The 15,784-nt window shown below is 42.1% G+C and overlaps 1 protein-coding gene across 2 annotated transcripts; it reads right to left on the bottom strand.

Annotated features, from left to right (window-relative positions):
• Window positions 1-3,549: 3,549 nt before the first annotated feature.
• LOC132257771 (uncharacterized) lies at window positions 3,550-15,778 on the bottom strand. Of its 2 annotated transcripts, none has more exons than XM_059754802.1 (3): window positions 6,303-6,603; window positions 4,662-5,232; window positions 3,550-4,239 (listed from the first exon to the last, which is right to left on the bottom strand). In XM_059754802.1, exons 1-3 carry the CDS (start codon window positions 6,304-6,306, stop codon window positions 3,915-3,917), a joined length of 900 nt encoding a protein of 299 aa, XP_059610785.1. In that variant the 5' UTR covers window positions 6,307-6,603; the 3' UTR covers window positions 3,550-3,914. The 2 variants fall into 2 exon arrangements, with proteins under 2 accessions (XP_059610785.1, XP_059610784.1); XM_059754801.1 differs by lacking the exon at window positions 6,303-6,603 and adding an exon at window positions 15,303-15,778 and having other exon boundaries at window positions 3,553-4,239.
• Between the last annotated feature and the right edge of the window lie 6 nt (window positions 15,779-15,784).

Below are 15,784 nucleotides of genomic sequence, written 5' to 3'. Positions count from 1 at the left end.
CCATGAACACGGGTTGTTCCCAGAATGTTGGGCACTGTCTTTCTATCGTGACAATGCCATATGCGTCTCCACTGTATTTTCAATAAATTCTCATCAATATATTTTGTATATTTCATAACGTATCTTGCAAGCAATGTGGTGAGCTCGTAAAGAATTTGCCACACTTAATGCGAAATATTTATGAGCTTTCGCACATACAAATCAACCGAAACTTTCGGGAAGTTTAAATCCCTTGCGAGGCAGTGGCATTAAAGTCTTAAAGTCGGTGTTTTAAGAACTGCGACATTCTTAAAACATTCATTGATTCAGGTCAATTGTCTGTTGTGAGCTTTTGAGTCGACCACGGAAGCTCTACACCTGCAGACATCAATTGAATCATTCAGCCACGTTGGACTGTTTGTGATGCCGAAGAAAGAACTCGAACTAAATGGCTCTTTTACACTACACTTCAGTAGGAATTATTAAAGAGACTTTTTTTCCATTGCGTGGCAAGGAAGAAAGTATGAGAAAAACTTTTACACCAGCACTTTATTGAAGGCCAATAAATTCTCAACGTAATAATCGTAAATAACGTTTTTCAAAAATAGTTGTGCGAACTTTTTTATCGCTCTTAAGATGAGAAACTTTCTCGGCTGTTTCCATTCATGAGCAGTTATTGGAAAATATCTTTGCTATTAATATTCCATTTTCTCTGTAAAATAATATTTATTCTCCAATGGTTTGAGATACATATATTACAGAATCTCATGCTGTTCTTACTCTCGATTCGGCTAATCACTTGAAATCACCATTAACTTGAATTTGTTCACATTCACTTTAAGTCACTTACAAAAGCAAATAAGAAGTACAAGTTTCTTAAGCTCCGAAATCGGTAAAGAGGAAATGGCTAAGTTTTGGGATGTCAATACAAATTGCTTCCTTTTCACGACTCAGAAGGGAAATTTTCTTGCAATTCCTTCTGCAAACAATCTGCAGAATAAACTGAGTTCGTCTGTTTACTTCTAATCATTTAATATGTTTTGTTTAAGTTCCTATACCATCGTTAGTTTAATTCTCTGGACTAATTACATCTGGTCTGATCCTTTCATTCCTTGTCATGTTGAAAGTACGTCGATTGTATTTTCTCTGTAATTACAGTTAAAATTGCAACGTGAGCTGATGCTCAAGCAGAATATATTTCTTTGTCTAGGAAAGATGGAAAATAAAAAGCAGAGGATTCTCTTGTCTTTAGTGCACGTTTCCACTCAGATGGTAAATTGAGGAAGCAATTTTCTCGGCTTTCATTTTGGTCTTCTACTGGGTAATTGCAAGAAAATTTCATTTCCCTCGCCATCTTCCATCGAGGGAATGACGATTGCACGTGAAGGACAGAATTGAGATGTCACAAAATGCAATTATCAACCATTTTCAGGATGTTCGCTTGTGCGCGGCCCGAGAAACTACCTGTTGACGAGCTCACTTTCACGATGAATCCTTTAGCATGGAGGGACGCAATTGAATTTGGGGGCAACCAGTGAATTTCCGTCTAAATCATTTCCTCGTCTTCACAAATTGCCTCACGCTCAATTGATTCCATGACTGACAATGTGGCAAAAGTTGTGTTGCCGAGGCACAACATGAAATAAGCTGGGGATGTCTTTATGTCTGGTGGGCGAAATTAACATTCACCCTCGTGACAGAGAATAGATATGTGCACAATACAGCAAACATTTCATTTGTGTGCTCGAGAAACTGTTTGAGATGTGATTCCTGAATACAAAGCAGGAGCGTGGAAACTATAATATTGAAATTTGCTCCTTCATAGAATTTCCCATTCTTCGTGTGAGAGCCAAAGAAAGGCATTTCCTGTGTGTGAATGTCGTCAATGTCAAAAATATGCAATTTTTTCTCCTTCAAGCTTTTCGGAGAACAGAGAGATTTTAGCAGACGGGCAAAATAGAGTTTTCGTGATTTTATAAATAATTCCACCCTTACTTCCTTGTATTTTTACTCCCTCTCAAGCAGAATAATTTGAATTTTTCAGACAAAAAACAATATAAAATCCCTAGCATTTTCCCTCCTGAATGCAACACAACACTACGTTATTGCAAGGAATATATTTTACTGCGCTCACTGAGCGAAAACTGTTTTTCGTGGGATGTTTTTCCCACCGGACGACGTCGAATCAACAGCTTTCAGCATGCAAATGTGTTGTTATGTAATCTCATCTCATGTGCATACATAATAGAGACGCACCAGACGCCATTATTCACTGATATGTACACTGAGGCCCTCGCAAAGCTCTCTCCCTCTCACTCTCTGTCGAGGAGTTCTTAAAGCGACTCTTTGCTCAAATTGTTTTATGCATAGACTGAGAGACAATTTACCCAAATTGTTCACTTTGTACAAGCTTTTTTCCTTCATTTCCTCATGAAGAAACTTTGCAATTAAGCAATGCAGAAGCAGCGCGAAAATTAAGTGCTTGCAGCAGACTTGATTAAAATTGTCAGCAAACAAGCCCAGAAATCTCTGCAAATTAACAGGAAATTCTGAAGAACTGTTTAAATAATGAGAGAGATTTTAATTTTGTTTCCTTTCCGTGGAACTGACAAAGGAAATTCATTGAATTCACTGTCATTTGTTGCTTTTTTCCATGCATTACCGAGGGTGGCGAAGAAGGGGTTGCACTGCGTGTCGGGCTCGGGGAAGAACAATGGCAGCACTTGTGAAAGGAAATACCATTGGAAAAGCTTGTGTGGGAGTGATGGGAATTCAATTTGTGCAACGTGCATCAAGAGTGCGGAATGCAATAGAGGAAACCGAAGAAGCAAATGGAGTGCTGCGGTGAAATAAATGATGCAGATTATTTCACTCGAAGTTGTTGTACTGATATGTTGCCTAAAGCGTGGGATGGACAAGGAAGATGTCAATCCCAATCACTTCAAAGTAGAGAGCTTTTATCATACATGCAATAGAACGAAAATATATGGTCATGACCATAATAAATGAAAGATAACAGAGGAACACTTGTGTGACTTAGCTTCTGTGCAAAGGGATTTTTGTGCTAGTAAAAGCACCTACTCAACTGTCTCATGACAAAAATGCATGGGATTATGCGTTGAAAAATACCAGAATACTTTGAAATTATGTGGAGGAAAGATATTCTCTCAAGGATCAGCTGAAAGGTTAAGAAATCCCTGTTCAGTGTTACTTCGCAGGAAAATCTCGTGATATTTTCGCAATTCACTAAATCATCATTCCTCCTCGAATCCCTCTAATTTTATGATGATTGTTTTCGGTTCAGAATTTGCATCTTTTCACGACGCGCCAGCAGACTATATTTCACTCCGGCAATTGGTAAACAGTGTGCTCAGGCCCCAAAAATGGAGATGAGCCAGATAGCACGCGAGACCGTGCGACTGTGATGTATTAATATGGCGTTTCATTTTCAAAGAGCTTTTGGATGTTCCTCACGCCACCATCTTCGCCCGCCGTAAATAATGCACGCTGGATCCCATATGTGTAATGGCGTAATTACTTTATGCAAAAACTCCCCGAGTGCTTCAGCATTTTGTACTCCTCGTAAATTCCTAGTCTCCTGGGCAGAAGCGCCCTCCTGCACGCCCAGGAATTCGTGCTTTGGGGTATGGGGGGCAGCATAAATCGATGGCTGTATACAATAGAGTCGATGTGGTGTGAATTTTTCACTCGCCAGATGTTTGGCGGATATTTGCACGGGAAATCGATATGTGCTCTGCCAGGACACTTCCGCATTGTTCACTCGGGGTATCATAGTGGAAAATTATCATTATTCAGTACATCTACTGGATGACAGTGTACAAATTAATAATACATGGATTATTGACTAGCAGCTTGTGTGAATGTGGCTTCACGCTTTGTTGGTGTACAAAGAAGAGTTGCACTTTTTGGTCGCCTCACAGTTCAGTCGTGATCTCGTCCTGCGGCCGCAAGCCCAGCTTGAAGAACTCATCCTCCAGCCAGAGCGTGCTGCCGGCGATGTCTGAGCTGCGCTTGAGACTGCTGAAATTGCTCCCGAAGGGATCCGCCGCCTGGGCATCGTCCAGGTCATGGAGGCTGATCAGCGAGCCGAAGTGCTGCATCTGCAGATTGGGCGACTCACTGGCGGTGGTGGAAGTGGTTGTGGTGGATTTAAATGTGTGATGCTGGCACGCGGCGAGTCGCGGGTCGGCGGCTGGACTCTGCAGGAAGTCGATCAGCTGGGCAATTTGCGGTTTGTACCTGCAATGCGAGAGTTCACAGCGTCAAATAATCATTTTAAAAGCACGAAGAGACTCGTGTTCTAGCAATTTATTCTAATTGCTGAGCCAAAGAATCCGTGACGGAGATTGAAAATTCAAATTAATCTTAATTCTTTCCTCTCTCTTTCTCGTGCCAAATGAAACCAATTTGCTGAGCGAGAAGAAAAAGGGTATTTCTCATGAGCCCAGAACTTTGTGTAATTTAATCTCTTGATGTTTAGCATAAATTCTGATCTCTTCTTGGAAAGCAATTTCAGCATCAATCACTGGCAAAAGCGCTAATTTCCCAACGTAATTTCTTCATCATGCTTCTGTGCCAATTGGCGAAAATTCGCCAAACCACTTCGCTGCGTAATCAATTTGCTAAATGCAATTAAACCTGCTGACTTCAGTGGGATTTACCTCTCCAGCACACGGACTGCCCAGGACGACAGTCGACTCCAGTCATGCGGCGGTCCGTTGAGCACGTCTGCCGGCTTGTTGATCAGCAGCAGGATCTTGGCCAGATCCCTAACGATCTGGCAGTACGCCGTGGCTCCTGTGGTGTCGCCAGCGAGGTGGAGCTTCCTGATCTGGCGCCTCGTGTCATTCAGCATGGCCAGGAAGTACTCAGCATTGGGTCGAAGCTCATCCAACTGCTTCAGGAACTCCGCTCTCTCGATGGTGTCGTCTATCAGAGCCTCTTGCAGGCATTTTCGGCGCCTCTTCCTGCGGATTATGTAGAGCGTCGTGGCAATGATGCCGGCGCAGAGTAGGCATCCCACCAGGATGCCCACAGTGGCTTCTAGCACGGGACTGGCGAAGCCCGTGGGTCTGCAGATCTGCCCCATGAAGTCCGCCGCTGTGGACCACTGTGGAGCGTAGCCGCGCGGGCACTCAGAGACGCAAGTGCGGCTGTCGATGGCGATGTACTTTGGGCACTTCATGCAGCCCGTGGGACCACACTTGAGGCACTGCGGCTGGTCTTCGCAACCTGCAAGAGGCGGAAAAAAGATGGCATTTAGAGCATGTCGAGCAATTCGTCGCGACGGCAAAAAGAAGGCAACTGGAGCAGAGAACATGCATTATTCAGTCAACTGGAAGGCCAATTGGGTCTCCAATCGCTGCAATGACGCAATAAATCACGTCCACGTCCGATCTGTGATTGTTCTCAAGAGGAGAAAGAATCCAGCTGATCTCAAGTGATGGATTTGCCATTCCTCTGAGTCACACAATGTGTTAATTAGTCGATGGCATAAAAAGCGCGGCCAGAAACTAGGTTCATTACTTTCTTTCACCAGCAGAACTCATGAATTTGAGCTGTTCATTTCGGGCCACTTTTAGTGGAAAGAAAAACACTCAGCAAGAGGTGCGAGAGAAAGTGACGAATTGCTAACCAAATAATACTAATTTGTCAGCGGAGATACAATGGCAAATGTATGAATATTTGTACATTCCATTGCGATCAGATTTTAATTGAAACGTCATTTATCATCAGGTTATTTATTCACCTCAAAGCTTTGTAAGCCATAATGCTGTAAATCTCCAAGAATCACACCTTAATTGACAGTAATTTGCAATGAATCAGGTTGAAGTAAAGACTAAAATTACATAGCATTGCACACTATACTTAACACAGACACTTTGTGCGTCTTTCTTCAATATTTGCGATGCAGGAAAGTCAGGCTCAGCGTTGAATTCAAATTTGAGATCTTTTTGAGCAGCGGTCTTCGAAATTTTCGCGGTGTTTCTCGTACTGCGCAAAACCCGCAAAACCTCTATTCATCATAATCTCCGTGCACAATGACGCTCGAGTGGGTGAACGAATCCTCCCCATTGTGAGCAAACACGGTGAAATATTTGCCGAAGACACAAATTAAAATGAATAAGTCGCGTGTGGATGAGGAGATGGTTTTGGGCAAATTAAATTTTGGCATTTGATGCAAAATTCATGTGCGGATTGTGGCTGAAAAGGCGTCAAGAAATTCCACATCTTGTCAAGACAACACAAGACTTGGATCACTTATTTAATTGACTCGGTTAATTGCTATTAAATGAAATTACACATCGCGCACGAAGCTCTCCAGACACTCTCTGCATGCGGTTGTTTCACTCCCTGACAACGTATTCAATTACATCAATTATCATTTCAAATATTATTCACAAGTTTCTGCTTCGGCGACGCGAACACGATTTCTTGCGCGCCTTCCTTTTTTTCTCTTCTTCTGCTCTGAGGAGGCAGAAAATGGCAAGAAGTGGAGGAGTTTTCGCGAAAAAAGATCATAATGTACAAGTTTTGCAAGCGATGTGAGAAAAGCGCGGCGAACAAAGATCCGCATTGTCTCGGCAGTTTGCAATGAGCTTCACGAGGAAAATGCAACGAGAGACGCGTGCTCATAATGAGGTAATTAAATGTTGGCTATTATTTATAACTCACTCATAACTAAATACCCATTTGACTTTGAAGCAAATATTTTCAATTACTATAATATTGCTCTCTTTGAAGCCTTCGCTTGTTCCGTCTTTTATGTAAGACTCGCCGAGGAACAATAAGAGCTTCTCAGGGAATTCGTGACACACATTTTTCCTCCATATAATAATAATAATGTGGAATTTTTCCCGCAGTTCTTTTTTTCTTCAGAGTGCCAAAGCACGTGTGGATGAAAGGAGAGCAACTTGCAATTACGCCGGACAATTGAATTGGACTCGAAATGCAAAGTGGAGCAATTCAAATACAATCCAAATCACTCAAGATTGACTTTTGTGAAGAAGGTCGCGCGCAATTCTTGCACTTGTGAGCCATTTTTTACACACATCAGGCGAGAAAATTTGCAATAAGAAAGCTCAACTTTCTCATGACGAGAAGATAAGTACAGAGAAATTACAGCATTTCCCCAGGGAATGTCGAGAGAGGTTGCAAGAGTTCAAGTTTAGAATTGTTTACACGCTGAAGAATTCTGTGGATTTTAACACTATTTACCCTCCGCGCTAAAGAGTTCCCATTCTTCTTTCCTCTTCTCCACATTATCAGATGCCGAGATTATGAACTTGTCGAGTGGAGACTGTGAACATGTGTCGAAGGCGGAGCTGCAAACGCCCTAGATTGAAGATGATGATTGCACAAAGCACTTGGCATTTCAGCATTTACATTGCAAAAACCAAACAACTTCATAACATCTTACCATCCACAGTTCCCGCCTCGAATTCTAAGCACATCGCAACCGCCTTAATCACGATCTTATCTGGGCAAAAAGCGCGCCCTTTCACCAAGTCTTGCGGCGTGATGTGCGTATGAAGAAAAGCACATTTCCCAGAATCAACGAGAGATTGTCTATTTGTTCCTGCGCATCTCGTAATAAATATTTGTGACTCTCACACACTGTTTGGATTGTCTTCCTCTCCCCCTTTTTAGGGCCTCCGATATTTGTTCTGATGCTGCGATAATTTAATTCCCACTTCCGTTCACGGGATGTAGAGCTCACGTTTCCGTTAGATAAATCAAACACCCTCACGTGACACTTCCAGCGCTGATTTCCCGCCAAATTTAGGTGCTGATAATAGCGCCATTCTCACGTTCGCCTCTCCCGGAATACCTGTGATTTATGGGGATTGGTGAAATTTTTAATTGCAGAAGAGAGAGGATAAATCGCGGTGATGCGAAGAGATTCGCTGAGGAAGGCGAAGAGAGGAAATACTGAGGCTGGTATTTGTTGACATCCCATGAGAAGATTAATGGTGGCATTGTTATATTTTCTACACATTGCGTACACGTCATGATGATTTATTCTCAATCTGCTAAAACCACACAGATCATTTCGCTTAATTGTCGAGCCATTGAGTGGCTTTTTCCTCCCTCTTCTTGCAGAATCTATCAGAAGAACTCTTGCCGAATACAAACAATTTCATCGCAGTTAATTTGACTTGATAATTTATGCATTAAACATCAGAATATTTCTCGTCTCGTTTCCGTTTTGTGGTCGGGAGGAACAGTTCGTGCTCCTCAGGCGCTGTTCTTATCGTCCTTTCACCATTAATTTCATTGGAGTCGTAAAAAGAGATGCACGAAAATTATCTCATGTCCTTTTGTCTACGAAACGTCTCTCGATAAGACATCCATTGATTGGATTGTTAGCATAAAATCTCTATGTTTCTGCCAACATGTCCCGCAGATATTCTCCTCCATGCTTTCGAACAATGGTCAAATAACAGATGAATATTGAAAAGACATTGATAAGCCATCGCTGAGCATATCTTCTGGCGAATTGAGATTCCTGGGTGTCGAAAGGAATGTGATAAACCGAATTTCATACCACGCAAAGAGAGATTATTGGACTAACACATGACAAAACATATTGAAACAGTTTGGAAGTTTGAAATGTTCTCACCTCGCACTGTCAGCGTGTAATAGAATTTACCGCATTAAATTTACAATGTTTAGAGAGATTAGTTATTGTGGTTTTCCACGCCCGAGGTTTTCCCTATAATCGCCTTTACCCCACAGAACACAATCCAGACGCCGAGTTAAATGATGAAATGATTATTTGTTTCGCTTGAGTGACGAGTTGGGCGATAATTTAAATTACCGAGAACAATTGAGTGCGTTTGCTGGAATTATACGTTGAGCAATTAATAATAAATGGACTCTTTTCACCCAAGAACACTCGGTTCTGATGCCGCCTCGATGGAGATTGTCTTGCTGCTGAGTGGGTGGCGGACGTCTTGCGAAGTTGCTCTGAAGAACAATGAGTTCTAAAATATTCATCTGAGCGCTGCTGTCTCAGAGAATCAACTTTGTGGCTTCGCTGGCCTTATAAGAGAACGGTGGATTTTTTGATTAAGCATTTACCTCCGCCAGGAAAAAGGTATTGCGAGTGTTGTTGAAATATTGGAAAAATTTCCCCACAAACTTTCAGTCACAAATCATGGCTCAATGATTAAACTTTCTATGGCGTAATTGAAATTTATGCTAAATTCAAATAAAACACCGCATGAGACACATTGTCTCGCATTTTCGCCCACCTTTCCACCTTGTTCTTTGGCCGAAGGCGCGCAGAACAGACGAGAGAGAATTGCTGTTTCCGCAAATGGGTGGGCAAAAGCCAAAGAAGCTGAAGAGATATTCTCAGTTGGATGGCAACATGCGGAAACAATGCAATTCTCCTGCCACTATTGCTCCTAACAGTACCATTTTCTTCTCCATTGATTCATCGGAGTGAAATCTTTCTCTGTCTCGAGACTCTTGCCATACGATTGACTAAGGAGTTCAAAGCACTTGCGTGTGAACAGTTAGGGAAATACTCCGAAAATCTTCCTCAATCCACTCTGACAAATGCCTAACGCCACGGTAGTTAATTCTGGCGAATTGATGCGTGAAAGAGGACCACAACAGATGAAATTCCAATCTTATTAGCGGCTGTTAAGCGAGGGGAAAAGGTAAATTCCTGGTTCTCTGAAAACAGCTCGTCAGCATTCATCTCTTATAGAATTTAATAGCTCGCTAACCGAACCCAATGTCACTGTTCACGAGCGATTTAATCCAATTATCGCGTTTGCATACCGCAACTGTTCATAATTGATGGACAGTGTTTAAAAATCAATTATCAATTAATTTTATTTATCCTGGACTCCATATAAACCGCACTGGTTGCAAATAATTCAGGCAAAAATCAATTTTACCGCCCAGCAACGTAATATAATATAGTTTATTTGTGTATGGGGAAATATTAAACCAAGAGCACCAGAATATTCACACGGAGAGCACTTGCTGGTTTATTTGAGTTATTAATTAATTCAGTGACAGTGTGAGAGGTGCTCAATAAATTTAATTATATTCACTCTCCGCTAAAGTGACGTGAGTAAACATTCTCGTGGTTCTGCTCGAGAAAATGCTCAATTTCCTCCCTCAGGATCTTGTGGTCTGGAGGACTTTTTCCGCCGCTCTGCGGCGTCTGTTGAGTCTCACATTCAGTCAGAGTGTCGCGTTGCCACCCCAAAACCGCCCCCAAAGGAACTCGATGCAGGAATTGCATGCACATTGCTGCTCTTATTAGATTCCTGAGCAATTTGCCGCGGGAGAGAAATTCCCTCAATTTCCGTTTGTCTTAGGCGATTTCTGGGATATTTCAGGAAATGTCTACGCTTCCAAGGAATGCCATGTCGAAGCGATAAATAGATTGGAGAGATAAATATTGAAAATCACACAAAATAAATCTGATGTTCGTTTCCCTTCAAGCATTCTTCAGGGTGCATTTCCTTTGGAGGTTGATGACATAAGAATTGAGTTTACGAAGGAATCAAATATAGAAATTTAAATACTTTAGATTTGACATATTGAGTTTTCTCTTCATTCATCTCTGATTTATTGAAAATGTTGCTCATTATGCAACAATAACTTTTGTTAAACTACACAAAACTCGCATCATTCCGGTAGAAATGGCATATTTGCAATTTATGAATATTCCCCTCAGCTGTTCGCCCCCGGGCAGCGTTTCGTGGGCCGGAAAAATGACGATAAGTGCTCGAAAGTGATTTATTTCATACGCCATTTCATCGCCATTTTCCCACCGAAAATCCCACATCAGGAAACCTCCTCCCATTGTCTCTCACGTGGTTTCTAATTTGCGACGAAATGGGAAGTCATCGCGAGTGGATTATTTTTCCTGGGTAGCATCTTGAATTGACTTGCGGCTTCTGAGGCGTCTTCAGAGGCAGAGAAATCGTAGCGCAGAAGATGATATTTAGTGGATTGAGTGTCGAGGAAGTGTGTCGAAGTTATTGAGTTTCTGGCGACGCATCGCATGAAGATTAATTTCACATTAGAGACTCGCGGTAGTAAAAAAAAACAATGAGCATTACGGCAGCTGATGAGCTTCATCGACAAATCATCTCTTTGCCGTTATGTGGTCGCAAAGAGGACGCGCACTTGGCGGGATTTTGTGTCATATTTTAATTGCGAGTCGCGCCGTGACCGTCGATTTAGTGCAACAATGAGGAATTTCTACACCCATGCGAGTCCACACGCGTGTTGTGAAATCATTTCGTGGGGTGTTTTTCAGTCCAGTCGAGATTCGATGGAAAATCCGATGAAAAGGCCAATTTATGGTGGGAAAAAGAGAACACATCTTAAGCGTTCCTTAATGACATCGACACCAGAAGAGAGTCATTTGAATGCACACAGCGTCCGCCTGAATACAACACTTTAATGATATGCCATTAATATACAGTTTTGTTTACTTCCGGAAGTGTTGCAATTATGGTTTTTTTTTCTTGGGATTCGTTTTTTTATCTATTGATTCGCGTGTGTGGTCACGATAACAATGCTAAAGAAAACTCGTTCTTTGCTGTTGCTCTCGTTAGACACAACAAAGAATATTATGAATTCTCGTGGATCATAGAGATCACAGAGTTGAGATTAGATTCATTATAATTTTCCAGACGACAGGTGATAAAATTGAATTTAAATGAGCACTGAATCACCGAAAAGCACGTGGAGACATATGGAAGAAGACACTTTTAAGTGTTATCTCATCGCCAAAACTCGAATGAGTCAGTGTAATCTTTCAACTCTTGCACTGCAACTCTGTCAATTAAATCACCAGTTAATTAAGACAGTGAGTCAGGAGGCAAAAAGCCAAATGGCTTCATTCTTCATTGTGGCAAATTGGACAATTGTATGGGAGTTTTTCGCCAAATCAACCACCAATAAATCTCACTCGGCGTCTCTCGAGGTGAAATAATTACTCAGTCGCCTAACAAGGAGGTAATTAGCGCAATGCTACCTGAGCAGGATTGTCAAGGGGTTGTCTCGGCAAATTGCCCCTGTCCGAGAGGCGCAATTTAATGTGCCTGACAAATTTCCCCTCATTCATTTCTCATGGCTTCTCGGATGACCGTGAAAACTGAACCTTAGACGCACATTGTGAAAATCAAGGAGATAATAAGGTAAAAAAATATTCTAATAAAAATAGAAATTTATTTAACGTAGCGCAAATCATTTTGATAAAATCGAATTATGTGCTTTGCAACAATTGTTTTCTTTTTTCTCATTTTGTCCAACATAAAAGTGAAAATTTTACCTGCTCATCAAAATACTTTAATTTATCAATGGTAATCAAAATTTATTCATAATTTTGTGAAAGAAGACGCAACAATAATTGCGTACCGTTATGCTTCTTAATACATCTTTTAAATACACGCTCATTATTTTATGTATCTTTCTTTTTAATGCTATATTCAGAGATAAAAAATTCAATTATAATGGAAAGCTTTCGGCACGACTACTGAGTCAGTTTGTTTCATATTGTATCATTACTCAAGAAAGAAACTTCAAAATACGATGATTTTTTTGATAAATGATCTAAATCACTAAAATATTTCCTCCTTTGCGAGAATCTCCAGTGGAAATTTATCACGTGTCTCGTGAGAATCTCATGAAAATGCAATCAAATCGAGCGCCAATCTTTTCCGTCTCTTTTAATCGCGCTGATATAAAACCTTGAAAAAATTAGCATTCACACAAATTATTCACCGCATCCACGCCCAGCCGCACAGGTGAGCGACAGTGCAAAAAGCACGGCCTGAAAAATCACCTCAAAAGCCGCCCGCAAAAAGGTCACACACAAAGGAGTGGAAGGTCCTCTGTCCCTTCCCGTGGAGATTAATAAATATCCTCTGGTGGCTCCTTCTCACGTTCCCCATGACCATCTGGCACCATTAAATGCCCCTCAATCTTCTCACGTTGCTCTGCGGCTTTTGATGTACGGAAGCTGCTCGGAGATCCGACTGCCTGATATTTCACTCCTATCCGCCTCGGAGGAGAAATATCAATTAACTGCGGGTCCGGCACCCTCTTGTTCTCACTGAACTTGACTCTAATTTATTGCCTGTTGCGGAAAGAGACTCCCAGAAACCCAGTGATGGCGCAAGAAACAGGTTCTGCCGGGCAAAAAGCTCAAATTTCTCAGATTTTTGATCACATTCGCTTTCAAGTTATGTGAGCGTGTGTGACTCACGATCGCGATTCAACACGCTGATGGACTTTTGAGGTGCAGCTGAGGAGTTGAGAGTCGAATTGGCTCCAGCTGAAGTGCATTCAGTGCTAATAAACCTGATATTTTCACCTATGAATATTCTCTTGAGCTCTCCAGCGAGCATAGATTTATATAGCGAATTGTTTCTCAGCCTCAGAAAGTGTAGAGATTGCAGTGATTTGTTCAGCATATTGCATGCTGAATATCTTCCGAAACCCCCTCGGCTCACAATCAGGGCGAAGAAGTGACGGAAACGCTCAAAAATGCATCATCTGGATGGTCTGTGGCACATATTTATGCTCTGCCAAGTCGAGTGCGATCTTGCTCAGCCATCATGCAGGTGTAAATGACCTCCGGGCCCTCGATCTCTTCTATTTGTGAGCTCCTCTCGTCCAGGAGCTGAGCTCGCGCGATGCTGGACAAGAGAGCGAGAAAGAGAGAGAGGGAGAGAGAGGAGAAAAGGTGGCATTCTCGCGGGAAATTATGAGATTCCACCATGGAAATCACTCAAGTCTTCCAAGCCCAGCGCGATTTGTCTTTTTGTACATCGCGTGCGCCTCAGCGCGAGGGCAAATGTGGTCCAACGAGCATTTTTCAACCAGAGTCATTGTTCGCTGTGGATTGTGTGAACTTGAGTTCCGCCGAAAATACATCACAAACAGATAACAATTCCACAGCAATTCACTGGATTCTTATTTCTCTCGCCTTTTTGCCTCCATTTCTCGTCTTTCTGGCCCCCCTTCGAGTCTCTGTGACCTCCTCGACATGGGATTTATGAGAAGATCTCTTCACACACTTTCGAATGCCCAGCAAAGAGGCTCAAATAAGATGACTCTTCAGCACACGATTACGTATTAAGTGTTTTTCTTTTCTCTCCTGCCAATTAGGCGGCCCAAGAGAGGCTTCAAAGTTTCATCTATCACTTTGCCGATGGACATTTGCTGGAACACTGCTCGGATTTATTTCTCCAATCTCTTGTCTTAGGAATAATACTTATTTGTGTCTTGCATAACTTTGAATGGCAAATTTCCGAAAATACCGAAATTTACCGCCTCTGCGAAGCCTAACGCAATCACCCAGAGATTAACACTCTCTGAAGATGTTATTTTATGCGGTGAAAGATGGACTTTTTTCGTGATCTTCGTGGGTGAATTCAAGAGATTACAAGACGATTTAAATAAATACGTTACATGAACAAGTCACACGAGTGATTATCCGCATTTTTTCTCCCTCTCAAAATTCCACCACGAGTGGGTGATCTTTGGCAACTCCAGCCAGAAGATCACCAGTGATCGCATTACGGCTCGCCTGTCGCGCAGAGCCACATATTGTGATGTCATGTGGCTCTGAGGAAGGTGAATAGGTCAATTCTGCTGCTCACGATCACGATCATTTATGAAAATTGTGTGCCGTAGAATGCTAAATTGATCAAACAAGGCGTCTCTTTTATCTACCAATTCTCCACCATCGCAAGAGAGACTTCAAGTGATCGCACTGATCGCGAAAAGAGAGCGCTTACAAAGAACGAGACTTCTATGAAATGATCTCTTGCGCAACACTGCCAACATGAGAGATTTTAATTGCAGACTCCGCGAGTGAGCGAGAGAAATTCATTGACGCGCTCTCGCTTCAATTTCATACACATAAAATAAAATGCACTTTCAATTTTCTAATGCGGATTTTTGCATTGCGTGATCTCCTTCGGATGTGTTCAAATTCACAGCGATCATGTGCGCGCCCCAAAACAGGGATGATTTCCATGTGAATTTCTCGCGCAGCGACTTTAATTAGGTGCAGACAGGTATTTTTCAATTTTGTCGCTCATAAGGAGAGCCTGTGTGTAGTGAAAATGCCTTAAATGGACAATACAACTCTGATGTTGACCTGCACACAAATATCGCATTTCACGATCGCAATTCCTCAGCAATATTTCGCAAAAAAGACACAGAGAGAGAGAGAGACCACTGACAAAGGAGAGTTTTACATTCCTAGAAGGGACTTTCCTCTTCACCTTTAGCATCGACTTTTTCTCTACCTGCTTGATAGGCGAGCGTCAAATTGGCCGCTGTTGCACGAATGTGGCGAGAAATGAGGAGAGAGATCAGCACAAATTGGCATGCCCTGTAGATCCGTTCCATTCTGACTGATCATTCTCCATAATCCAGTCAATGTTTCTCTCGCAAAAATTATTATTCACACACTGCAATTTTGTAAATATTTACACACAAAAGCGCGTCGCGATCACTAATGCCACAAATTCCTTCCCCCTTTTTTCGCTCTCCTTTCTCAACTCACGATCACGTCACTGTAAAAGTTGCACTTGAGCACATATTCTCCAAATCGAAGTAAATCGCACTGATCGATACGTGACAAGCGATCGCGCTCAGCGATCCTCACTGCTCGACTCACTCGCATGAACTGAAGTGAGGCTGAGACTGTTCCCTCTCTCGCTCGCAGCACTTCAACTCCAAACATTGCACACACTTCTTCGGCTCTCCAGATGTTGGCAACCCAGCG

The sequence above is a fragment of the Phlebotomus argentipes genome, unplaced genomic scaffold, assembly GCF_947086385.1.
Source record: "Phlebotomus argentipes unplaced genomic scaffold, Phlebotomus argentipes genome assembly scaffold_4, whole genome shotgun sequence".
NCBI lineage: Eukaryota > Metazoa > Arthropoda > Insecta > Diptera > Psychodidae > Phlebotomus > Phlebotomus argentipes.
Note: the sequence above shows the minus strand (reverse complement) of the source record. Positions and strands in the feature narration are given on the sequence as shown.